This window comes from Gastrolobium bilobum, unplaced genomic scaffold, assembly GCF_033153095.1.
Source record: "Gastrolobium bilobum isolate Gb01-03AN ecotype WA unplaced genomic scaffold, APGP_CSIRO_Gbil_v1 utg1162, whole genome shotgun sequence".
Lineage (NCBI taxonomy): Eukaryota > Viridiplantae > Streptophyta > Magnoliopsida > Fabales > Fabaceae > Gastrolobium > Gastrolobium bilobum.
The window spans coordinates 50422-77070 of record NW_026898943.1 but is presented as its reverse complement, the minus strand read 5'-3'; the positions used below and the strand labels follow the sequence as shown (position 1 = coordinate 77070).

Here is a 26649-nt window from a genome sequence, read left to right as displayed (position 1 = left end):
GCACAACTGAAAAAGCCTGAAATTTTCCAAGAACGGTCTCTTTTATCCGAATTTGACTTGAGACGTATTTTTGGGTAGAGAGTTCCCCCTAATGACTAGTCTCTTTTCGGAAGAAGGATAATATCCTAAACAAAAAGCTGAAATGTCTATTTTCCTTTGATTCATTTGCAGAATTCTCCCAAACACTAGTGCTAATTTCACCACAAATTGGATCGTTTCCCAATGGAAAAGGTACCCACTACAAGTCAGGTCCCTTTCTCTTTTTTCTGCCTTATTCTGATTTCTGATTAATTCCCGTTTTCCCCCCCTCCCTCTCTTTTGTGCTCCAACTCTATTCTCATATTTTGTACTCTCTCTCTCTCTCTCTTTGTCAATGACGCAATTCACACCAACACTACCACCTTTGCACCAAACCACACACTTTTCAAACACTAGCATGAACAAAAATCAACTTCCTAGGACTAGGCCCTGGCCTGGGTTCCCCACATCTAAGGCCCTAGGTAACTTCGGCGACGCCAATTGTATGGAACAGTTACTTGTTCACTGTGCCAACGCTATAGAAATCAACGATGTAACACTTGCCCAACAGATCCTTTGGGTCCTCAACAACATAGCACCCCCTGACGGTGACTGCAATCAGCGCCTAGCTGGTAGCTTCCTTCGCGCTCTCACAGCCCGCGCTGCCAAAACCGGAAGTTGCAAAATGCTTGCCGCCGTGGCAGACTCCGCTCATAGCAATCTCGCCATAGACACTCACAAATTCTCTGTCATCGAGTTAGCCAACTTCGTTGACTTGACTCCTTGGCATCGCTTTGGTTTCACAGCAGCTAATGCTTCCATTCTAGAAGCTACCGAAGGATTCTCAGTCATTCATATAGTGGACTTAAGTTTGACACATTGCATGCAAATTCCCACGCTCATTGATGCCATTGCTAGCAGACAACAAGTTCCACCTCTAATCAAGCTCACAGTTGCTGGTGCTACCTGCAGAGACATTCCACCTATGCTTGACCTCTCCTATGAAGAATTGGGTACCAAGTTGGTTAATTTCGCTAGGTCAAAAAACGTGATTATGGAATTCACAGTTGTTTCTTCAAGTTATGAAGATGGGTTCGCTGCTTTGATCGAACACCTGCGGGTGCAACATTTAGTGTACGCGGCAGAAGGTCGTCCAACTGAAGCTTTGGTCATAAACTGTCACATGATGCTTCATTACATTCCTGACGAAACTATATCAGAATTTACAGATGCATTTTCAAACTCTTATGTTTGTGATTCTTCTTCTGCTGCTACTACTTCGTCCTTGCGATCAATGTTCCTCAAAGCCTTGCGGACTTTAGACCCAACCATTGTAGTTTTGGTAGATGAAGATGCAGATTTAACATCCAATAATTTGGTTAGCAGATTAAGGTCTGCGTTTAATTATCTGTGGATACCATACGACACGGTGGACACGTTCCTTCCACGAGGCAGTAAACAAAGGCAGTGGTATGAAGCGGATATTTGTTGGAAGATTGAGAATGTGATAGCACATGAAGGGCTTCAGAGGGTTGAGCGGGTTGAGCCAAAAAGCAGGTGGGAACAACGAATGAGAAATGCTAACTTTCATGGGATCAGTTTCAGTGAGGATTCAGTTTCGGAGGTGAAAGCCATGCTCGATGAACATGCAGCTGGATGGGGATTAAAGAAGGAGGATGAGCATCTTGTGCTCACATGGAAAGGACATAATGTTATCTTTGCCTCTGCTTGGTTGCCTGCTTGAGTGCCATTTTTTTTACTCATTTTGTATGAATAACAAACATTTTGCCTTCTCATTTTTAGTCTTTAGCTTTCAACGCGCGTCTTGGAAAATCATTATAATTCTTCTTTGTCCACTGTAATTTTTAAGAGTAAATGAGTAGCTGATAAGTATTGTTGGTTGTCTTTCAGTTTTTTGTCAGAGAGAGATAGCTTATATAATTTATATTATATATTAACAAATTAGAAGTCTATTAATGTGTTTGAGAAATATAAACTTATTAACGTAATCTCATCTAATAGGTTAAACTTTTGGTTTGAATTACGTTCCATTTAATTAATAATTAATTAAATCTTGTGGAGTTTCTTAATTAACACAGATAGGCTAAGCTTGATGTATCATTCATTCTTCAACTCCAATGAGTTTTTATGTGAGAGAGCGGGTTAAAAAAATATAAAGTTATTAATATAGTCTCACATAATAACTTAAATTTTTGAGTTAAACTGATTACGCAGAATGGAAAATTGGAGAATTTTGACATAATACACCATACACCAAAACCGTTTTATATTAATAGTTTTATATTTAATATTTTATACTTCACCACTTGAACTAACACTCAAGGTCGATTTAAAATTTTAAATAAGAGGTCATAATTTGTGACTTTATGTCATGACAGTCTATGTTATGTTGAATATTTTTTACATCTAATTTGCTTCTCTTCGGGTCGTATCCCAATTTCCTAGCTTCATTATGATATGAATGGTAATAAACTCAGATGTCGATATAAGGTTGCTGACTTGCTGGCCATTTAGGAATTACAACCAATCTTCACGCAGAGCTGAAAGCAATTAAGCATGGTTTACCGTATGCTTGCTTGCATGGATACGTATGAAATTAAATCACAGATCCCCTTTCCCTGTGCCTTCCCTCCTCCAATTAAAAAATTACAGTCCGGGAAAAAAAACAATGATAATTAAGAGCGAAAATATTGTCATTAAAAAATAAAAATCACTCTCCGTTAGACTCGACTAGTGAGGGTTGGGTGAAGGTAATCCTTGTAAAGAGCTTTACTCTCGTATAATTTCCAGTTCACCCCCTTTAAAATATTGTCATTTAAAAGAGTGAAAAAAAATAATTATTGAGATGCCATTTTTTAAATTGGAGACATAGGCAAAATTATACAAATAAACGAGACAGGTAATTTGAATAGGGTAAAATCGAATATCAAACATTACTGCAGTATAGGCTTATAAATCATGTTGAGATATATAGTCCCACATTGGTTGTATGTGCAACTAATGTGGAGTTTATAACGTCTTGGACATTCCCACCTTTTGAGCTAGCTTTTGGGGTGGTGACCTCAAGGTTCTTAACATGGTATCAGAGTCTTACCGTCCTCCACTTTAAAGTGGAATTAAAACAAAAAGAACAAAAGGTAAACCAAAATTTGGGCCTGTGTATAATCCACTCTTCAAGAGATGACTCTTGTGTGAGGGAGCGGTTTGAACACTTCCACCTTTTGAACTAGCTTTTGAGGTGGTGACCTCAAGGTTCTTAACAAATCAGATATCGGATATGTGGCTTTCAATTGCATGGGAATGTTACTTTTAAGTTTAAGCGTGTTCTACAAGAAGCGATCTCTTCTGCATAGTGCACGTATCCTTGGGGATGCTTCTCCAGTTGTTTATCAGTCTCCTCCTGCAGGATTGGGGTGGTTAATCCCTGCTAATTAATAGCATGGATGTTTGTTTTGTTAGGGGTTCGGTCTTTACTTTGCTTTCTGTTGCGCCAAAAAATTAAATAGTAATAATTCCGTACGAAAATTTACAAGATGGCGTCTAACAATATATACACACAGAAAATGTTTTTGTATCACAATAGATAAAAAGAAGAATTAAGCAAGTTTATTTTTCGGATAAAAATTTCTTGTATACTTTTTTGTTTAGTAATTTATACTTTTAAGTTTTTTGCCCTGTGTCACCTAATTTTAATAAATTGTAATAATAATGATTAAGAAAATATGTTTATTAATGTTTAAAAAGAAAATATATTTTCTAATATTGTTTTTAACAATAAATAACGTATTATATTTTCTGAAGAAATGTTATTAAGGGAAAATAAGTCCTCTATGAACATACCTAATGGGTAATTTGGAATTGACAATTTCATATTATCAAAATAATTGTTTATATACGAGTATTTTTTTACGACAAAAAAGAAGAAGATAAATTAACTATTAAATTATTATTATTTGTAATAAATTTAATATTTATAAATTTACAATGCTTTCGAAAGATAAAAAGAAGAATTAAGCAAGTTTATTTTTCGGATAAAAATTTCTTGTATACTTTTTTGTTTAGTAATTTATACTTTTAAGTTTTTTGCCCTGTGTCACCTAATTTTAATAAATTGTAATAATAATGATTAAGAAAATATGTTTATTAATGTTTAAAAAGAAAATATATTTTCTAATATTGTTTTTAAAATTAAATAACGTATTATATTTTCTGAAGAAATGTTATTAAGGGAAAATAAGTCCTCTATGAACATACCTAATGGGTAATTTGGAATTGACAATTTCATATTATCAAAATAATTGTTTATATACGAGTATTTTTTTACGACAAAAAAGAAGAAGATAAATTAACTATTAAATTATTATTATTTGTAATAAATTTAATATTTATAAATTTACAATGCTTTCGAAAGATAAAAAGAAGAATTAAGCAAGTTTATTTTTCGGATAAAAATTTCTTGTATACTTTTTTGTTTAGTAATTTATACTTTTAATTTTTTTGCCCTGTGTCACCTAATTTTAATAAATTGTAATAATAATGATTAAGAAAATATGTTTATTAATGTTTAAAAAGAAAATATATTTTCTAATATTGTTTTTAACAATAAATAACGTATTATATTTTCTGAAGAAATGTTATTAAGGGAAAATAAGTCCTCTATGAACATACCTAATGGGTAATTTGGAATTGACAATTTCATGTTATCAAAATAATTGTTTATATACGAGTATTTTTTTACGACAAAAAAGAAGAAGATAAATTAACTATTAAATTATTATTATTTGTAATAAATTTAATATTTATAAATTTACAATGCTTTCGAAAGATAAAAAGAAGAATTAAGCAAGTTTATTTTTCGGATAAAAATTTCTTGTATACTTTTTTGTTTAGTAATTTATACTTTTAATTTTTTTGCCCTGTGTCACCTAATTTTAATAAATTGTAATAATAATGATTAAGAAAATATGTTTATTAATGTTTAAAAAGAAAATATATTTTCTAATATTGTTTTTAACAATAAATAACGTATTATATTTTCTGAAGAAATGTTATTAAGGGAAAATAAGTCCTCTATGAACATACCTAATGGGTAATTTGGAATTGACAATTTCATATTATCAAAATAATTGTTTATATACGAGTATTTTTTTACGACAAAAAAGAAGAAGATAAATTAACTATTAAATTATTATTATTTGTAATAAATTTAATATTTATAAATTTACAATGCTTTCGAAAGATAAAAAGAAGAATTAAGCAAGTTTATTTTTCGGATAAAAATTTCTTGTATACTTTTTTGTTTAGTAATTTATACTTTTAATTTTTTTGCCCTGTGTCACCTAATTTTAATAAATTGTAATAATAATGATTAAGAAAATATGTTTATTAATGTTTAAAAAGAAAATATATTTTCTAATATTGTTTTTAACAATAAATAACGTATTATATTTTCTGAAGAAATGTTATTAAGGGAAAATAAGTCCTCTATGAACATACCTAATGGGTAATTTGGAATTGACAATTTCATATTATCAAAATAATTGTTTATGTACGAGTATTTTTTTACGACAAAAAAGAAGAAGAACTATTAAATTATTTTCATATTATCAAAATAATTGATAAATTAACTATTAAATTATTATTATTTGTAATAAATTTAATATTTATAAATTTACAATGCTTTCGAAAGAACATGTAAAAAAAATGAGAATAATGTAGGCTACTAATTACTATTTTACTGAATAATCTAAATGTGAGATTTTAAAATAATAATTTTTATATTATTTACGATCTTAATTATTACATATCAATTATTACTTAAATAACAATTAATATTTATATCAGGTGAGAAAATAGAAAGGAGAGAGAGAGAGAGAAAAAAAATTGAGATGAAAAATGAGGATTGGGCTTGCAAAAAGAAAATAAAAATTACACAATCAATACAGATTTAAGATTATTCCTGAAATAAAATAGATTTGAATTTTTTTCAAAATACAAAAAATGAAAATAAATTATCAAATTAGAATTGATAATAATAAATTTCATTTTTTAAAATTTTCAAGGATTTAAAAAATCATGGTTGATAATTTTTTAATTATTACATATTAATTATTACTTAAATAACAGTTAATATTTATATCAGGTGAGAGAATAGAAAGGGGAGGGAGAGAGAGAGGGAGAGTGAAATTTGAGATGAGAAATGAGGATTGGGCTTGCAAAAAGAAAATAAAAATTACACAATCAATACAGATTTAAGATTATGCCTGAAATAAAATAGATTTGAATTTTTTTCAAAATACAAAAAATAAAAATAAATTATCAAATTAGAATTGATAATAATAAATTTCATCTTTTAAAATTTACAAGTATTTAAAAAATCATGCAGGTTGAGCATTTTATTATTATTTTAATTATTTAATGAATACATAAATTTAATGTTATTTTTAAAAATAATAATAGTTACATTATTTATGATTTTAATTGTAATATAATAATTTATTTATGACGGTAAATAACATTAACCTTAAATGAGAGATAAAAATGTGAATGAAACAAGAATAGTGCCATGTAGCAAATTAGTTAGGCATCACTCCCATGCATAACTGATTGCATTATTTTGATAAGTTACTTAAATTGAATAATATTTTTTATAATTTGCATTAAATCTCTTGTGCCACGTGATACCTTGATCTAGCTAATGGGTCAACAAATTTTATTTTTTTTGGTAGGCCAACAAAATATTTTAAAATGGTTAAATGATAAATACATTAATTTGATATTTATTAAAGAACATTAATTTGTTTAAAAAACCTCAAAAATCCTTTCGTGCTCTATATGCAAAAATATGGAATCTAAATTTTGTAATCAATATTAATATGATTTTGTTACGAGACAATATAAAAGGTAATATGCTACTAAGAATCTCACTGTGTAGGAGGGTTCTCTTCAATATAAATAATGAGGAAGATTATACTGATAATTTTTATTTTTTTTATAAATTTGCAAACTACATTATATCTTACTAGTAAGACTTCACTCAAAATATCTTACTGGTAAGAAATAGTATAGTTTATAACTTTTTTTTTTATAAATATAACATTTTTCATAAATAATATGTTATACAATAATTTAATAATTTATATATAGCATTTGGTAGGTATCCGTATGTTGAGGTTCTTTCAACATGCTCTTTTATTTGGGTGTATAAGACGATGATTTATAATTTGCATGCTGGGTTAGATACCCAAGCAGTAAGTTTTTGGACTTTTGCAAGTTTGGTTAGGATTTCATTTGATTCAGAGGCCTTAGCCCATTGCATTTACGCCTTTACGATTTCATTTTGGTGGGGCGTTGTATGTTTTATAAGTCATAAAAAATGACATAATTCATATGGCACAATAAATTGGTTGGCATTAGAAGAAATCATGAGGCATTATTATACGGAAAGATTATGGGCATGCTGAAACATCCATGTAACTGCTATTTTGTTAATTAAGAATCTGAATGTCAATAATTTCTTTTAGCAGTTTCCGTATAAGGTGAGCAGCAACATTCATCATGGGGAGCTCGAAAAGCACATTGGTGTTAAAAATTGTTGTTCATTGGGTTGGAAATTAAGCAACAGTGGGGTCTGGGATTGGTTCTATAAATTATATGTTTTTTCCTTGCTTCTTGTTTGTTAGGGGTATTCATCAACCAATCCAAATCGCAGAGACAGAAAAAAAAAAACTCATAACTAAATTAACTGAAAATCAGAAAACAAATTGCATATTTTAATTGGATTGGATCGATTTTCAGTTTGGTTAGTAAAAATCAATACAATGTATAATGTATTTATTATTTTTGAAATTCAGCTAATGTCTTTTCCATAATTCAATAACCCTTACTTAGTTTAACTGTATGTTATTTTTATTATCTATTACTCCATTTTAACTCTTTATGAATTCTAAGACTTGTTTTAGTTTAAAGACTTAAATTTTTCCTTGATTTGTAATTTTGTATGATTTCATTTTGATATAGTTAGTGATTTGTATGCCTAAAATTTTAGGCTTTTTGAAAAATCAAAAATAAACTGAATAAAATTGGATTGAATTGGATCGGATTTAAAAAAAAAAAAAAAACTGAATGCATAACTAAATGATCAAACCGAAGGATTAGATCAGATGTTTTTTGCTTTAAAACCGATCCAATTTTAACTGTGAATATTCCTATTATTTGTGATTTTTTTTTTTGGTAAGCATTATTTGTGATGTTTTTAAGTTTATGTAATTGCTTATGTCTTTGCAAGATTTTGAGCTACCAGAATCTTTGCCGAGTTGAGCCGTGTTATGGAAAAACTAGCACGCAAAGTAGCAGATGCCATAAAACTTTATGGATGGGTATCCTAACCTTGCCCAAAGACTTTATCCACTTTATCTTTGCCCAAAAGCCTTTGCCCCTAAGGTAATGGTGTTTTTGGTATAAGACAAATTATTTTGTGTCCGGAAATCATGATATTTAGTAATATACAAAGAAATCTAATCTACCGGGAATAATATAAAAAAATTGTTTGGTAGTCGTTAATATTATCGGGAATATTTAATAATTTTACTGAGTATATGTTTGGTTGTGAGTAAAATATTACTGGTAATATACGTTATTTTTACAAAACTAACCTTAACTTTTCAATGACACCAGACCTACTAATTTGATGTGTGTTGGGGGTATTATTGTCTCAAAAATATGTTATCTGCTTTCCCTTCCCTCAGTAATCATGAAAACTGCCTAATTTTTGGTAATCCAAACACTCATTTTTCTTTGTAAAATGCTTTACCGGTAAAGCTTGGATACCCAGGAATTAATTTTTGATACTTCTACCAAACATGAGAATCGATGTTTACCAAAGAAGGTTTACCGGTAATCCTTGTGATACCCTTATACCAAACACCACCTTGATGTCCTTCACCAAGTTGCTTAGTGTGCCTTTTAGGTAGTGTTTGGTAGAAGATTAGTGTAAGTGGATATTGGAAAATACCACGTTTGGTTCAAGTTTTTGAAAAAAATACTAGGCAAATAGGATATATGAGAAAATGACTTTTGTGTTGATTTTTGGATAAAATTCACTGTTACAGAACACCACTTGAGATGTGGTATTTTGAGATAACTGGGGAAGTGAAAAAATAGATGCGAAGTTTCTCCCGAACATAGATTTTGCAAATTTAAATAAATTTTTCCGGTAATATTTCGGTCAACCAAACAACTTTTTTTACATTTTCCTACCAAACTCACTTTCCAACTATTTCCCTAGTAATTACATTTCCCTAGTATTCAAAAAATTTCTTCTCAACTTTTGAAGGATACAAAACACACGGGTGGAGTTGAACACACTGATGCACACACAGATGGAGTTGAACACACTGATGCAGTTGATGCACTTCACTCACACTGACGCAGTAACTGTATAGCTGACGTGGAGTTAGTTTTTAGTCGTTCCATTAATTACGGAGATTAGTTAGTTTCGTTACCTGCAATTGTATTGGTTAAACCTGTAATAATAGGTATCGGTTAGTTTTTATATTCGTCATGAGCTTTAGTATATATACTGTAATAGGTGTAGCTGAAGGTGATTGAATTACATTTACAGATATGAATATGCAGAAAGTTTTGTTTCTTAAGATGGTATCAGAGCTTCTCAAAAAGCTCTGAATCTTCATTCTCCTTTTTCGTTTTTTCTTTGAATCAAAAATGGCGAATCAGAGCTTAGCATTTGACTTCATCTCGAATCCATCTCATCCATACTATCTACATCCAAGCGAAAATCCTTCACAGGTATTAGTCTCTTCATTACTCGATGGAAGAAACTACCATACCTGGTCTCGTGCCATTTCTATGGCACTGTTGTCTAATAACAAGACTGGCTTCATCGATGGAAGTCTGCCTCCACCTCCAACTATGGATCCTTCATATAATGCATGGAAACGGTGCAACACTACCGTACTGTCATGGCTGCACCGCTCAATTTCCTCATCCATTCTGCAATCCATCCTCTGGATAGATAAGGCAGAGGATGCTTGGAAAGACTTGAAGGAACGCTTCTCCCAAGCGGACATTTTCAGAATTTCAGACTTGCAAGAAGAGATTTACAAGCTGAAATAAGGAGATAAAAATGTAAGCGAATATTTTACACATTTGAAGAGTTTATGTGATGAACTGGAGAATTTAAGGCCATTACCGACTTGTCAATGTGCTATGGCATGTAACTGTCCAGCCTTACTTGAGATTCGAGTTAGGAGAGATTAAGATTATACAATCAGGTTTTTGAAAGGTTTGAACGAGCAATATGCTCCAGTTCGATCACAAATCATGTTGATAAATCCTCTACCTGATGTTAACAAAGTATGTTCAATGCTGGCTCAACAGGAGCGTGAATTTTATTCAAGTTTTCCTGTTGACAATGCACCTAAGGCTTTTATCAGTGAATCAGATGAAAGTAGAAGCTATTACTCATCAGGACGAGGCAGAGGAAGTTTTAACAACAGAGGAGGCAGAAGTAGAGGACGAGGTTCAAGGTTTTGTACTCATTGTAAGATGAGTAATCATACCATAGAAACGTGTTACTTCAAACACGGTTTCCCTCCTGGATATAGAATGAGAAATGATCAAATCGATAATGGTGCAACATGTGCTAATTGTGCAGAAAGAAATTTAGATCATTCAGTAGTGACTTTGTCTAGTCAACAATTTCATGAGCTTGTTCAAGCTTTACAACTCTCCCCAGATCCACTACGTTCCAATCCTGTGCCTACACCAACTAGCCATGCCAACCTTATTTCCACTTCTGCTTTAAGTGCATAATCAAGCAAATCTAGTCCAGGTAATCAGTTGCGTTGGATCCTTGATACTGGCGCAACTGATCACATCACCTCACATATTTCCTGTCTCACTTCACAAAATCAATTCTGTGTTCATAAACTTACCTGATGGTTCTAAAGTTACTGCTTCATATGCAGGAAACGTTCAATTTTCTTTTGAATTCATTTTATTTGATGTATTATATGTTCCCAACTTTTATGTGAACCTCATATCAGTCAACAAACTCATGCTCACTTTACAATGCTATCTCATTTTTACTAACTCTTCTTGTTTCATAAAACAGCTGAGTACCAAGAAGAGGATTGGTACAGCTAGACAACATGGAGGCTTATTCTCTCTGGACTTCCCTTGTTTGCCACATACATTGATCACCAAAACAGCAAGCCATACACCAGTCATCAAGACAGAAAGCCCACTCCTTACAGATTCTGCAGTTTACAGCTCAAGTTCCAGTAATCCTAATAATGAGCACTTGCTTTGGCACCTTAGATTAGGACATGTTTCCCCTACTATTCTCAAACATATGTCAATTAAATTTCCTTTTATACCATCCAAATCTGTATCACTATGTGATGTATGTCATTTTGCCAAACAAAGAAAATTACCATTTTGTTCAAGTATTACTAGATCAGATAAGGTGTTTGACTTGTTGCATATGGACATTTGGGGTCCTACATCCTTTACATCAGTTCATGGCCATAGGTATTTTTTATCAATTGTTGATGACCATACTCGCTATACATGGGTCATTTTTCTAAAACATAAATCAGATGCACGTCTCTCCATTCAAAATTTTGTAACATTTCATGAAAACCAATTTCAAACCAACATAAAATCCATTCGAACTGATAATGGACCTGAATTCCTCATGCACTCCTTCTATAAAATGAAAGGCATATTTCACCAAACCACATGTGTTGAAACCCCCGAACAAAATGGGATAGTTGAGAGGAAGCATCAACATATCATGAATTTAGCTAGATCATTATTGTTTCAATCTAATGTACCTAAATCCTACTGGTGCAATGCAATTGCTCATTCGGTATACCTCATTAATAGACTATGCACCCCTTTACTTTCATATAAAACTCCATATGAGCTCCTATATTCTAAGCCACCTTCTCTTATCCATTTAAAACCCTTTGGTTGTCTATGTTTTGCATCCACCATTCACTCTCACAGAACTAAGTTTGAACCTAGAGCTCAAAAATGCATATTCCTTGGTTTTCAAGAAGGGACAAAAGGTTATTTGTTGCTAGAACTCACTTCCCAAAAATTGTTCCTATCCCGTAATGTAGTATTTTATGAAATGCACTTCCCTTACATTCATCCCACACACACTGCAGCACCCATACTTCCTTGTCTTACCCCTATTATCTTTGATGACCCTTTCTCTATTACCACTGACACAACCCATACTGCTGAGGCAGCTGTTCCTTCATATTTTCTTCCACCTACTACTCCCATACCTGCCCCATCATCCCCTCCAATCCGCTGCTCATCCAGAATAAGAAAACGACCATCTTATCTAAGGGATTTCCACTACAATCATGTTGTCTCAGCTGATCATCCTCCTTCTTCAGGTACTCCTTACCCCCTTTCCCAAGTCTTATCTTACACACATTGTTCTCCATCTTTTAAACGTTTTTGTTTTAATGTCATCTCCATTTTTGAGCCAAAGTCATATGCTGAAGCTTCTAAGCTTCCTTGCTGGCAAGAAGCCATGGCTGCTGAATTATCTGCTCTTGCTCAAACTCACACATGGGATCTTGTTGATCTTCCTCCTGGAAAACACACTATCGGTTGTAAATGGGTCTATAAAGTGAAGTATAAAGCTGATGGTTCAGTTGAAAGATGCAAAGCTCAGTTAGTGGCTAAAGGATACACACAATTGGAGGGGGTGGACTACTTTGATACTTTCAGTCCAGTTGCTAAAATGACTACAATTCGATTGGTTCTTGCTCTTGCTGCGGCTCGAAACTGGTTGATTGAGCAACTGGATGTAAACAACGCTTTTCTCCATGGTGACTTAGCCAAAGAGGTTTTTATGACCTTGCCTTCTGGTGTTCAAGCTCCTCCTGGAAAGGTCTGTCAGTTGAAGAAATCTCTCTATGGATTGAAACAAGCCAGCCGCCAGTGGCATTCGAAATTGTCCTCTTCCCTGCTTTCTTTAGGCTATGTTCAATCCACAACTGATTATTCACTCTTTGTTAGACGAACTGCTGCTTCCTTCACTGTCCTTCTTATCTATGTTGATGACATCGTCTTAACAGGTAATGATGCTACTGAAATCCTTCAGGTCAAGAGTGCATTGGATTCTCAGTTTCGCATTAAAGATTTGGGTTCCTTGAGATTCTTTCTGGGCCTTGAGATTTCTCGTAACAAACATGGGATTGCTGTTAATCAACGCAAATACGCATTAGAGATCCTTTCTGATGCTGGTCTCTTGGGTGCCAAACCATCTTCCACTCCTATGGTTCCCCCACTTCGTCTCTCTCGTACTGATGGTGTCCCTCTTTCTGACATTGATCAATCTTCCTATCGACGTCTCATTGGTCGTCTCTTATACCTCACTACTACACGCCCAGACATCTGTTTTTCGGTTCAACAGCTTAGCCAGTTCGTTGGGGCTCCAACCTCTAGCCACCGTGCTGCAGCAACATGCGTTCTTCGCTACATAAAGGGGTCCCCTGCTACTGGTCTGTTCTTTTCTTCACAGAACTCCCTTCAACTTAGTGGCTTCACTGATTCGGACTGGGCCTGCTGTCCTGATACCAGACGTTCCATCACGGGTTTGTGTATTTTCCTGGGTTCTTCATTGATTGCTTGGCGCTCCAAGAAACAACCGACTGTTTCTCGTTCATCGAGTGAGGCAGAATATAGAGCTGTTGCTAGCATGACTTGTGAACTACAATGGATCACTTTTCTCCTTCGTGATCTGCATGTTCCTTGTTCCACTGCTGCTCACGTTTACTGTGATAACGTTTCTGCCATCTACCTTGCCAAATTCCAACGTTGCATGAGCGTTCCAAGCACATTGAAATCGACATACATGTCACCCGTGACAAGCTTCAGGCTGGTTTATTACGGCTTTTTCCTGTGTGCTTTTTCTAATCAACTTGCCGATGTGTTCACTAAATCCTTGCATCCTGCCTCTTATTTTTCCATCATTGCCAAGCTTGGTCTTCGTGATATTCACCGTCCAGCTTGTGGGGGGGGGGGGGGGTTGAAGGATACAAAACACACGGATGGAGTTGAACACACTGATGCACACACGGATGGAGTTGAACACATTGATGCAGTTGATGCACTTCACTCACACTGACGCAGTAACTGTATAGCTGAAGTGGAGTTAGTTTTTAGCCGTTCCATTAATTACGGAGATTAGTTAGTTTTGTTACCTGCAGTTGTATTGGTTAAACCTGTAATAATAGGTATCGGTTATGCTGCCATATTCGTTGCGAAACAAGTTCATTATCCCAAGCAAACAATTGAAAGGAAAAAAAATTAAATTGACAAAAAATAAAAAAACAGAGGATTCATGCAGTAGAGAAATTATCTACTTTCAGAACTTACGGTTTTAAACATAAAGGAAAACACATGTACACCAAACGTATTCCCTTAATTTGAAAGTAATCCACCAGTAAATTAAAGCACGGAACAATGGGTACGAATGTTCCCATTGCGTGCATTCTTGACTCCAACTCGGCCCAATTTGGTCATGGCAGCAACGAAATTGGCATGGAAGGTTTTGCTATCTCGTGCAAATGCATTTACTGAGGCCTTGGACCTTCGGTCCGTGAAGAGGACTTGGTCTGAGGTGAAGAGGCCCTTCCCCATCTGAAGATTCTTGAAATAAACATTGTCGAATTTCTTAGGAGTGGTTGGGTCCATATTGATAGCAATCCTTGGATCCACATTCCTAGGGCACATTGCTTTCAGCTCTACTGCGTATTGCAAGTTCAATGTAGGGTCCACTCGACTTTTACTCTTGTAATCATATACTCTATCCGTGAACTTGTTGCAATGGGAGAATCCAACGGTGTGAGCACCTATACAATGAATGAATTAATAATAAGACGTACTTTTAATGATACTTTAAACATAGCATATTAAAATTTCGGGAATATTTTTCAAAAGTAATAATGGTATTCACAAGGGAACAGAGATCATGTCTGATGGCACCCGTCTATAATTATTTGGTTGGCACCTTTTGATTGGAAAGTGTGAAGCACGCGCATTACCTGAGAGGGCAATCATTTCGGTTTGAGTAAGCCCGTTTGCCGCAAACAGGGAATTCAACTGGTTCAAGTTGAAGTCTGGCTGAGGGAGCCTCCCATGTACATCTGAAGCTTTTGATCTTAGCCCATCAAATCTTCCCAATTCAACCTCATAGTAGGGTCCACCAGCCTGAAAATGCAATTTTCATTAATTTCAATGAAGTTCCTAATTAGTCATAAAGATGCAATTTTCATCAATTCACAGGAATTAGAATCAATGTTATTCATGAACAAACCAGTGCAATAACATCCCGGGTTGCCATGGCGAGAATATCAGCGCATGAGACTTTGTTCCTGCACAACGGAACAGCATCTACTGCTTCTTTTGCTTTGATCACCGTGTCAAACCCATCTCCGGCCAATGAAAGATTGTCAGGGTGATCCTTCTCTGCTTTGTTGTGTGCCGTCGATGCTACCAAAAGTGAAGCATCACAACCCTGAACACAAACATCAATAGAGGGTTCTATTTATTAATTACTTTTCAACATTTGTAAGGAGACACGACATCAAATGCATGCACCTGATTGTTACCTGGACAAAGCAATCGTGGAAGAAGAGACGAATGGTAGCAGGAACAGTGAGAAATGTTTGATGGAATTTCTTTTTAACCGCTTCTCTGACGATGTTTTCAACATTGGGGCAGGTTGTGGCATAGTGGTGTCGACTTAGCTGGGCAGAAGTAGGACATGCACAAAGGTACAGACTTAAGAAGAGTAACCAGACAATTGTAAGACTAAGCTGAGCCATTTGCAGTTTTTGCTGTTGGAGGAGGTAAACAAAGAAGGACTATAAAATGCAGAGTGGGAGTGAATGATGGCTTAAGTGGAATGAAGGGGGAGGGGGCATATTTTACTGTACGAGCTATGAAAGTTGTCGGTGTCACGAGCCAGTTGTATTAGAATCTTTTTTACCTTTTTTCTACGGGAAAGAAAGTGAATTTTGAATAATAATAATAGAAGAATGATACACTTTGAAAGGGACTCTATGTTAATTGATGGCAATAAAAAAGGAGACCCTAGCGAGGTTGGTTCTGTCTGCGCCATCGTTTCATTTATAGAGTTGCTCTAATTTTGTCCAAATCAAATGCTTCGCATTAGGACTGGGATTGGGCCTGGTTTGAATCCCGAATTCCCAATTTCCAAAAATATGTGGACCTTGTTGTTAAGACATCCAGGGGTGTTTGGTTCAAGTTTTTGGAGAGGATTATCGGTAATCTTTCTTTGGTAAATGTAATTACCATATTTGGTAGAAGGAATAAATTACGATTCCCGGATATCCAAGGATTACCGGTAATTTGATTTATAAAGAAAAGTCACTATTCAGATTACCAAAAATAATATGGTAATTCGGAATACCAATCAGAATACCAAGTAAAAGAAAAGCACAACAATAAATTTTGAGACAAAAATACCCCAATACACATAAAAATCTAGACCCAATCTATCAATTACAAAAGTAAAAATAGTTTGGGGTTATTTTTGTAAAATAACCTCATATTCCAAGTCATATTTCGTTCTAAACCAAATATGGAATCAGTAATTTTTACCCAGTATTTCCGGTAATATTTTGGCGAACCAAACACATCTTTCGTAAGATTCCAAGTAAACTCAATTTCTACTGAATTCTCATTAATCATGATTCCCGGTCACCAAAAAATTTCTCCTGTGCCAAACACATCCCTATAGTATACCGTAGAACAAGGGCATGCTGACATCTTGCACAAGAAAAAATTGTAGTGGTATGCACGTAAGGTTACTTGGCCTCCCGTAGGTAACAGGAATAAAGTGTACTTACCAGTTTGGTTGTTTGGCGGTCCCAGACACCTAGTAGCACTTTTTTTTTTAATACATTAGTAGCACTTTAGTATGATACACTGCGGTTGAAATATACATTTAAAGGATTTGCATTTATCATTTCACGTGACACAAGAAAATTTTCTACCCACACAATATTTTGTGGGATCCACATTTTTTGAAGCAAAAAAAAAAAAAACTACGACACGCAGAACGAATTTCTATAACATTACACAATTACTTTTCTTATAACATAACTCTTATAAAACCCTACATTTAAAGTGAAAACAGAAAAGCTTATCTGAGATGGGCGAAGGAGAAAAACAAAAAATTGGGCTGGGGGAAAATTTTAAAATAAAAAAATGAATAAAACACATGCAAAAATATTTAAAAGAAAAAATTGGGTGTCCTGAGAACGAGAAGCATCCATTAACGTTCACCAAGTTTTGATAAATTAACAAAATCAACAGAGCTTGTAGAAGATAATATGTGAGTTTTGAGTAAGCAGAGCCACCATACGCGTATATCACTTATATAGTATATCGGGAAGTGCAATGATACAGCCATACAGGAATCTTTACTCGCATATCAAGAATTTCATCCTCATTTGAAAGTTAATCTGTTACTGGCACAAGCTTTAATTTGACTGTAGAGACACGGTCCATAATGCATGTACTGCCATTTATTATAGTGGTGCTTAATTCTCCTTTTGCTATGATTCGGATAGAATTATAGGCCGTGCGCTGCCTTCAAATTTAAAATTTGTATGGACCACATGTGATGACATAAAAGGCGTTAATATGTATTTACCAAAAAAAAAAAAAAAAAAAACACGTTAATATGAAATGATATAGATAAGAGTAATGTAGAGTGTGTGCCCACGTGTGTGTCTATATATATATATATATATATATATATATGTACTTATCATTTCTCAAGCTGTCGGAAAGTTATTTTCGGCTACTAAATCATAACCATACAAAGATGGATTAACGGTGATAAAGGAAGAGAGAGAAAAGGAGAATCATGATCATTCAAAAGTGAATCAATACATATAAAGAAATAAATAATCAAAACGACGTAGCCGGAGATAAATTTATCTCAAGCAGGTTGAGAAATATTTTTCCCATATATATATATATATATATATATATATATGTATATATATATATATATATATGAGGTAGGATCCTTTGACACAAGTGTCAAATTTCAAATTTGACACCTCATCTGAGAGCCGTTAAATCAAAAAAGATCAACGATTTTGATTTGCAAACATGTGATACCATTGATTTTTTTAATCTAACGACTATCAAAAAATTTGACACTGATGTCAAAGGATCCTACCTCTCTCTATATATATATAACATTTAGAAAAAATATTTATCATTTTAAATGACACAGAGTTATTATTTGTCATTTTAAATTACATAAAATTATCACACTGAAAACCAACTTATTATCTTCCTGCTTTTATCATCGAAATTCTCCCTTCCCTTATTTACTTTTTTAATTTTATGGGACCAACTTTTTTTGTGTGTGTCACTAACATGAGACCATATTTTTCCTGTAACACTGGAGAAATATAAAACCCTTTGTTCACTACAAGAAAATGGGTAGATACCGACGGTTTATCTGAGGCGGTTTGAACTAAACCGCCTCCAAATATCATATAGGGGCGGTTTTGAAGGCGCATTAACAGACCGCCTTAATATTGAATAAATACTGAGGCGGTTATGTTAAAACTGCCTCCAAATTAGACATATAGAGGCCGTTGTAGAGGCGTTTTTCAACTTCGCCTAAAAAATAATGATATACTGAGGCGGATGTGTCAAACCGCCTCCTTGTGTTCAATTAGAGGCGGTTGTGGAGGCGTTTTTTAGGTTATATATATTCATATAGAGGCGGATATGGAGGCGATTTTGGAGGCGATTTTTTTTAAAGATAAATATTTATAGTTCATGTTTATATTGTAATTATATATCTATTTCATATTTTTTACCATATTTTTCGCATTTCATATTTATGTAATTGATAATTGACATAACATAATTATCTCGTGTTATTTAATCGTAAGTTTAGTTGCTTTGATTCAAAAGTTACTATGTTTAATTTATAAAATTATTTTTAAAAAAATAATTTTCCTTACAATTTAAGTTTAGAGCTATTTATCATTTCAGTGTAGTACTAAGGAAAATCTTTTAACTAAATAAACTATTTGGAAGTTAAAAATAAAATTAATTTTTAATGTATAAAATTATTAAAATTGATATGCAAAAACAAATCATGGGGGCAAAATTAGTTGTGGTAGATGTTGTAGCCGAAGCGGTTAGGCCGATGGTGCATGGTTTTGGGGGGTGGCGGCAACAATGATGTCGTATAGGTGGTGGGAGGGTGGTAGTGACGATGGTGGCGGCGATGATGATGTAGTGGTGGTCGCATGGTGAGATGGTAACGGTGACAATGTGTTGGTGGCGACTGTGGTATAGGTGTTGGCGATAAGATTGGTTGGGTTGGGATAAATTTGGAGTTGAAAAAAACTCATCCGAACGAGTTTATATTTACCTAGGTGGGATGAATCTTTATTAATATGCATTACAATATTTAAATCATTCGTAGATGAATATAATATAGTTTATGTAAATCTTTAATTTGTTGATATGCAATAGAGTTTTTAAATTTAACCCATGAATAATATATATATATATATATGTGTGTGTGTGTGTGTGTGTGAAGGAAATTCCATGCATATGAAGCAAATCAACAAGCATAGATAACCAAACAAACAAAGAAACCAACGAAAGAAAAACGATTCTTGGAAACTGGATTGATTTACATGAACTGAGCGAACAACGAACCCTTCTCGTCTTGCATATTCATCATAAAAATACTTAGCAGAATCTTCAATCAGTTTTTCGTGTATTGGAGGTTATTTGAATTTTGAATTTAATGTACGCCAGAGTTGATTGTGATTTGTATTTAATAGGAGCTGATTGCATTTTGTATTTAACAGGAGCTGATTGTGTTTTGTATTTAATAGGACGTAATCAGCTCCTATTAAATACAAATCGTAATCAACTCCTATTATATTAAATTTAAAATTCAAAATTCAACCATTTTTTTCAATTTTGACCATTTAATCGATTAAATCTTCAAAATAATCGATTAAAGAGGGGCAGATTGGTAGATAGTTTTGTAATTTTTAATTTAAAAAAAAAGAATATATATTTGATTTATGATTTAAATTAAAAAAATATAAAAAGTTATTATTAATTAGGAAAATAAAAATTAAAAATTTTGATTATACTAAATTTTTTTTGCCAGGATTCGAACCCGCACCAACGTGGTTGAGCGTTTGCGATTAAACCACCAATCCAACTTTAGAATGCAATATCGATTTGCAATATTTGTATCTTATTTAAAACATTTTCCTTTCGAAAATTGTATCTCATTGGGCAGACTTGTTTCCCTCCTTGCGAAAATTGTTTTAAGTATATTGTCGACTCTTAAACGCTTATATTCTCTTCTCTCTGAATTTGCCCTAATAGCTTTTTGTTGAAGGACCTCAAGGCCGAGCTTGCCTTTCTCCCTCACTAAGGTCACCACCGGTGGTGTAAAAATGACTCTTATACTCTCTTCTCTCTGTTTGTGTTTGTGTTTGTGTTTATGCTCTCTTTTCTTTAACGCTTATATGCTTTCTTTAATGGTGATTTCTTAGAAGTTGTAGACGGCGTTAAGGGAAGCTTACAAGAACAAGAAGCTCTAAGACTTATACAAGCATCAGGTAATACCCAAACCCTAACCCCCAAAAACATCTTTGTTGTCTTGTTTTCTTCTTGTTCTTAATTTCGTTGGCTATTACGATGTTGTCGGTCTGATTTGTTTCGTTTTGCTTCTGAAAGTATTTTTTTTATTTTTCTTGTTATATTTTCTGATTCTTGGTGCTTTCGGTTCCCTAGGGTTTCTGAATGCACTTGTAGGCATTCATCATACTCATATCAAGGCATTCATCGCGTGTGATAGTTCCAACCTTGGCATATATACTTAATTTATTATTTTCATTTTCATTTTTTTCTGTTACATTATATATATTTGCATCTACTCTCTTCAGCAAGTTACCCAACAACATAAAGAAATAAGATATTTTAGGAAGTAATGAAATATTCAACAATACTTACCATCATTTCCCCTTTGAATAGTAAAAGGAAGAAGGAATAATATTTCAGGAATGGACAAAACTAGCTTGTGGGCTAGCTATTGACAACATGACAAGTTATTTGGTGGAAAATTTATGAACTTGCTAGTTAAATCACATTATATTAGTACTAGTCTACTAAAGTAGTAAAGGCTACTCAAAAAACATATAAAAAATGGGCTTAAAAGGAAATCACGTAAGAAACCCAGAATGTTTCAAAGAGAGAAGGGACAATTCTGTATCTGCAACGCTTCAGGGAAAGCTAGAATAGCTACTAATACTCCCTAGCTTGTTTGATTTCTGCAGGCTGTCCAGGATGGGGTGGATATCTTAACACTCTCAGTTGGACCTGATGAACCGCCAAAAGACACATTAACCTTCTTCAGCCTGTTTGATATTTCACTATTATTTGCACGAAAAACAGGAGTTTTTGTGGTGCAAGCTGCAGGGAATAAGGGTCCATCACCTTCAACTTTAGTGTCATTCATTCCCTGGAGTGTGAGTGTTGCTGCCTGCAGCACAGACAGAAGGTACCCTGCTTCACTTCTTCTTGGAAATGGCCAAATACTAAATGGATGATGAGCCCTATATTAAAGCTTCTGAAGGTCAAATGGTTTTTTATGTTGATGATGAGAAAGAAAAGGGTTGGAGCATACCTATCCATGTAAAGCCTCGAGACTTGTATGATATGGGCGAAGATATCATGACAACCACTGACCTATTTCCATCACAAAACTTGGACCAACTTTTAGTTGATGACACAATAGCTCTACAATTATCAAGACCTGCCACAGATGATAACACTTCAAATTTGATAGCTAATCACAATGACGATGAAGATTTGGACATATGAATTTTTTGTTTAAGGATTAGGTTATGTCTACTTATATAGGGTTGTGTCAGTTGGTTTTTTAGGATTGGATTTTATAAGGTGTGTTTTGTGTAGTTTTTGTTAGGACATACGTTTTGTTTGTATGTTATTGTTGCTTAGGACTTGATATTTGCAATTAATTTCTTAATGTTAAAATACTATGAACTTTTTCCAGTACATATTGGAATTAGATGATTTTTAAATACTTCAATATATGTTTCCATGTTATATTTTCGACAAATGGATTAGGTGAAATGGCACGTACAAGGAGATTCGCTGCAAGAAAAGCTTCAACAAGCTCTACAACGCCTACCCACGAAACACAAAATGTACATCCCACTGAGAGCCTAGAAAATGTTATTCAAGGGGTGGAACAACAGCCCCATGAAATGGAAGGCCAACAAGCTCAAGTTTCAGGTGATTCCCAACAACAAAATGAAAGGCCACCTTCCTACAAGGCCAAGAGGGTTTGCAACAAATATTGGCTGGTTGATGTCATAGGTACACCATTTAACATATATATTACATTATTAATTTTTTTATGTATGCCTATGTCATATATTATTATTCCACTAACAAAAATCACATGAATATTATTTGTTATAGATGATCAAGGAAGGACAACCGAGGAAAAATTGCGCGTCAGGGATGTTTTGGTACTTGCTGAACACAAGAAAGTGGTGGTGCTATGGAGTGAAGAGAATCAGCCTGTTGCTGATGGCGGCTCACTATTGAATGGTTTTTTAGGACATCTTGCATGTAACACTAATGTATTTCCAATATATTTTGATAGGTGGCCTAGTGTACTTCCCTCGTATAAGACTACTGCTTGGGAGACCATTCAGGTATAAATGCTCTCTGATTTTCCTTTACTAAGCTTAAATTATTGTGAAGTGATTATGCATATTTTTTGTATTACAGAAAAAGTTTCAGCTCCATCATGATGACCACTATGAATATTGTATGGCAAATATGGGAAAGAAATGGAAGGACAATAGGTGGAGGTTATGCTCCTATTATTATAACAAAAATGCAAGTTTTGATCAAAACTTGGAAAACTATCCTGAAGGTTTGACTCGAGAACAATGGGCTGGTTTTTTGGCCTATAAGTTAAGCGATAAAGCCAAGGTAATGACATAAGCTTGCATTTTTTTTTAATTTGGTTTAATTGACCTAATATCAAGAATGTTTTGCTGGACAATGCAGAAATACAGTGAGATAAACACTAGAAATAGAGCAAAACAAACGATTATGCATACCCTTGGATCAAAAAGCCTTGCAAGTTTAAAATATGACCTGGTATTTATGCTAATTACAATCTTTTTCTATCTAACTCTGATCTGCTATGAATTTAACTAACATTTAGTTTACTGACATTGTTTTAGGAAAAAAAATATGGACGCAAATTTAGTAGGGGGGAGATGTACGCCATTTCACACATAAAAAGGGATGGCAACTTTGTCCATGAGGAAGCTAGAACCAAGAATGTATGTATTTTCTTTGTGAATGAGGAAGCTCTACAGTTTGTTTTGATTAAATGTTTGATGTTGTATTGTAGGACCAATTATTAGCAGAGATGGAGGAAACATCTTCTGAAGATGAAGCCTATGAACGTGTCTTTGGTAAGGAGCACCCTGGACGCGTTAGAGGAATGGGGTTCGGGGTGGTTCCAACTCAAATGCGTAAGCGTTCTCGCGATTCTGCATCATCTTCTAATGCTGGTCCTTCGCAAGAGGAATATGATTCTCTCAAAGAGGAACTCGACACTTTGAAAGGGAAAATGGGAGAACTTGATACCTTGAAAGCACAAATGACATCAATTATGCAACAAATGGTTGCTCAACAAAATTTTCGTATAAATGAGGTAAATCTTGGGTCATAATCAAATAGATACTTTGTATTAGAGTAGGTTCACTCTTTGTTGGCTATTCATTGACGTCATTTAAGTTTTTTTGTATTAAACGTTATTTGCATATATCTTTGTTTCATATCATTGCTCTGGAATGGTGACTGCTTTTGTTGTTGATAAATTTGGGATGTTGATATGGTTACAGCTTGTAGGGATTATAAGTCATGTATATCACTTGATTAGAGAACGTGGGCTTTGTTTTGGGAATCTCATTTTGGCAATATTACTTTATTTGGGATCTTGGTTGGACACTTGCTGCATTCTATGAATTTGTGTCATAAATATGTGTTCTTCATATTACTTTAGGTATCACTGTGTATACTTGAGGTACTACCAGATGGTTCACAAAGTTCATTCTATCAATTTTTTTGATATTATTTGTTCTTGATAACAAAGTCATTTTAATTTGGAGGCTGAAATGTTTAAATAGTCCAGTGTTAAGGAATTTGCAATTATTTAAAGAATTGGTACATTTGCATTTTAATTAAATAGTCACTGTGTATACATTTGCATTTTGTTTAAATAGTCCAGTGTTGAGGACATATGGTTCAAAGTATACATTGAAAAGCTTTCTAATGTTGCTACATGAGGTTGCATCCCAATAATGTCATCAACAAACCCTGGGAATTTATGATCCAATGTTTTTATTACCTCGAGAACAATTTTTTTAATTTCTTCAAACTCTGGCCTGAAAGAGAGTGGAAATAATAAGATCTTTAAATTATAAACTAAGAAAATAAGCAAATAAATAATGGATATAAATTTGTTAATAAGAAACTTACTTATTCCTGACATCCCAACCAGCTAATGTTGCCAAATCCCTCTTAGCTTTCTTCCATTGATCAACCTTGTTTGGTTCCTTTTTGAATTTTTTAAATTGTGAATGAAAGGCTTTCTCATAAACTCCTTTATGTTTTCATACATGAGATGGATACATTGAATTTGCTAAGATGCTTTGATGTAAAGTTTGCATTAATATGTAAATGAAATTATTTTGTTGGAAAAGATATTCCTCATAAATTATAAATTTAAGAGTTCTGATGTACACTTTTGCACTCTTATAATGTATAAGATGTTGAGACTGTAAGAGTTTGCACTGAGGGAATCAGGTTGATGTAGCATTTGATGTATGTTTTTCTTTTTTTCAATGTATCAGGTTACAGATTTGGGCTCTCCAGGAGTCAGAAGATCTTCTCATGCTAGTCATAACCCACACAGTGAAGGACCAGATTCATCACCTCATATTCCACCTCCACCACCACAACCTTAAATATTTTATTTAGACGTTGATTTTGGACAGTGTTGTTGTCATTATTATAGGGATTTGTTCAAGGTTTTTTGCATAACAGTTGAGACTTTGTCTATACGTTGTTTAATATATTTTGGATAATGTATGCAAATATTCACTTTTAAACTTGTGAAGAATTTATATATCTTATGCTTTTAATTGAGGGCTTTTAAAATTGTATGGTTATGTATGATCAAATGCAACAATTTAATTATTACATCATTAGAAAAAAATAATTAAATGCACAATGTATTTTTATAAGTAACCTTACATTAACAAAAATATAACAAATATATAAAAAATAAAAAATATTAATTTCATATATTTTGGCGGGTAATAAACCAAAATAATATGAGAATGTCACAACTCTAATGGAGGCGGTTTATTAGCAAATGAATCCGCCTCAAAATGTCATTTAGAGGCAGTGAACAAACCGCCTAGGAAGAGTATCTAAGCCTTACCCAGGCGTTTGATTATTTAATCAGGTGGTCAAACAAACCGCCTCAGAATTACATTTTGAGGCTGTTATTACAACCGCCTCAGAATTACATTCTGAGGCGGTTAATATAACCGCCTCAGAAAGTCTTTAAGCTAATTACTAAGGCGCTTATAACCGCTTCTCTTACCGCCTCAGAATAATACCTAACCGCCTCTATATGAATTCTGAGGCGGTCCTTTAAACCGCCTTTAAATTCCAAATAGAATCTTATTCTGATAATTGAGGCCCCAAAAACCGCCTAGTGAACCGCCTTTGAATTACTGAAGGCGGTGATACCAGCGGTTTAGTAAAACCGCCTTAGATTTCCTTTCGACGGTGGTAAACTCGACGGTTTTGAAACCGTCTTCCTTGGCATTCAGAGGCGGTTTAAACCGCCTCTGAATGCTTAAAAAACCGCCTCTAAATACAAATTTTCTTGTAGTGGTTTATAAGACTTTTTTCGTATAATTTGTACCCAAAAATTTACTAGTTGTGAAGGAAAAGATAAAGATTAAAAAGAAAATCCTTATTTTTTTTCACATTTCATCAAAGGCATTAATTAAAGGAATATCCTTAATTGTATTGTTGCATTTTAAGGGGAAATTATATATTTTCTTATTTTAAATAATAATTTAGCTTGCATGTATAATGAATATAAAAAGATTTTATATTGTCATTTAGTCATTACATCATTTAATGAGTTTAATAACACAAATTGTCAAACTCATTAAATATGTGATAATATAGGTAAAAAGTTTTAACATTAATAGTATAATTATGACTAAGCCCCGACTTAAAATTAGTCTCATAGTTCAATCAAAAAGTTGAAGCTTGTGAAATACTCAGAGAAACCGACCATGCCTCAAAGAAATAATTTGGATCGGTATAAAAAAAATAATATATCTAATTAAGCTCTTCAAGTTATCACACCTAATCAAGAAAACT

The 26649-nt window shown here is 33.8% G+C and overlaps 4 protein-coding genes across 4 annotated transcripts; 3 read left to right on the top strand and 1 right to left on the bottom strand.

Moving 5' to 3' along the window:
* The first annotated feature begins 373 nt into the window (after positions 1-373).
* On the top strand, positions 374-1762 carry LOC133285644 (scarecrow-like protein 32). Its single transcript, XM_061482893.1, has one exon. The coding sequence runs from the start codon at positions 374-376 to the stop codon at positions 1760-1762; it is 1389 nt and encodes a 462-aa protein (XP_061338877.1).
* A 12749-nt stretch (positions 1763-14511) lies between these two features.
* Positions 14512-15921, bottom strand: LOC133285654 (peroxidase 51-like). Its single transcript, XM_061482906.1, has 4 exons — positions 15702-15921; positions 15407-15607; positions 15135-15300; positions 14512-14942 (listed from the first exon to the last, which is right to left on the bottom strand). The coding sequence occupies exons 1-4, from the start codon at positions 15915-15917 to the stop codon at positions 14539-14541; spliced, it is 987 nt and encodes a 328-aa protein (XP_061338890.1). The 5' UTR covers positions 15918-15921; the 3' UTR covers positions 14512-14538.
* A 6362-nt stretch (positions 15922-22283) lies between these two features.
* Positions 22284-23625, top strand: LOC133285666 (uncharacterized). Its single transcript, XM_061482928.1, has 4 exons — positions 22284-22530; positions 22636-22874; positions 22951-23098; positions 23588-23625. The coding sequence occupies exons 1-4, from the start codon at positions 22284-22286 to the stop codon at positions 23623-23625; spliced, it is 672 nt and encodes a 223-aa protein (XP_061338912.1).
* Positions 23626-23677: 52 nt separating this feature from the next.
* Positions 23678-25230, top strand: LOC133285646 (uncharacterized). The gene is made up of 2 exons (XM_061482895.1): positions 23678-23893; positions 25095-25230. Exons 1-2 carry the CDS (start codon positions 23681-23683, stop codon positions 25206-25208), a joined length of 327 nt encoding a protein of 108 aa, XP_061338879.1. The 5' UTR covers positions 23678-23680; the 3' UTR covers positions 25209-25230.
* The last annotated feature ends 1419 nt before the right edge of the window (positions 25231-26649 follow it).

Bases quoted from the DNA above. Each gene is read 5' to 3' on its own strand.
- LOC133285644 (XM_061482893.1), top strand. From the start codon at position 374: ATGACGCAATTCACACCAACACTACCACCTTTGCACCAAACCACACAC.
- LOC133285654 (XM_061482906.1), bottom strand. From the start codon at position 15,917: ATGGCTCAGCTTAGTCTTACAATTGTCTGGTTACTCTTCTTAAGTCTG. The intron at 15,608-15,701 runs GTAACAATCAGG...GTTTGTGTTCAG, and splicing joins TCCACGATTGCTTTGTCCAG to GGTTGTGATGCTTCACTTTT. The intron at 15,301-15,406 runs GTTTGTTCATGA...TTGCATTTTCAG, and splicing joins CCCGGGATGTTATTGCACTG to GCTGGTGGACCCTACTATGA.
- LOC133285666 (XM_061482928.1), top strand. From the start codon at position 22,284: ATGGCACGTACAAGGAGATTCGCTGCAAGAAAAGCTTCAACAAGCTCT. The intron at 22,531-22,635 runs GTACACCATTTA...TATTTGTTATAG, and splicing joins TTGGCTGGTTGATGTCATAG to ATGATCAAGGAAGGACAACC. The intron at 23,099-23,587 runs GTTTGACTCGAG...GTTGTATTGTAG, and splicing joins CTTGGAAAACTATCCTGAAG to GACCAATTATTAGCAGAGAT.
- LOC133285646 (XM_061482895.1), top strand. From the start codon at position 23,681: ATGGGGTTCGGGGTGGTTCCAACTCAAATGCGTAAGCGTTCTCGCGAT. The intron at 23,894-25,094 runs GTAAATCTTGGG...TCAATGTATCAG, and splicing joins AAAATTTTCGTATAAATGAG to GTTACAGATTTGGGCTCTCC.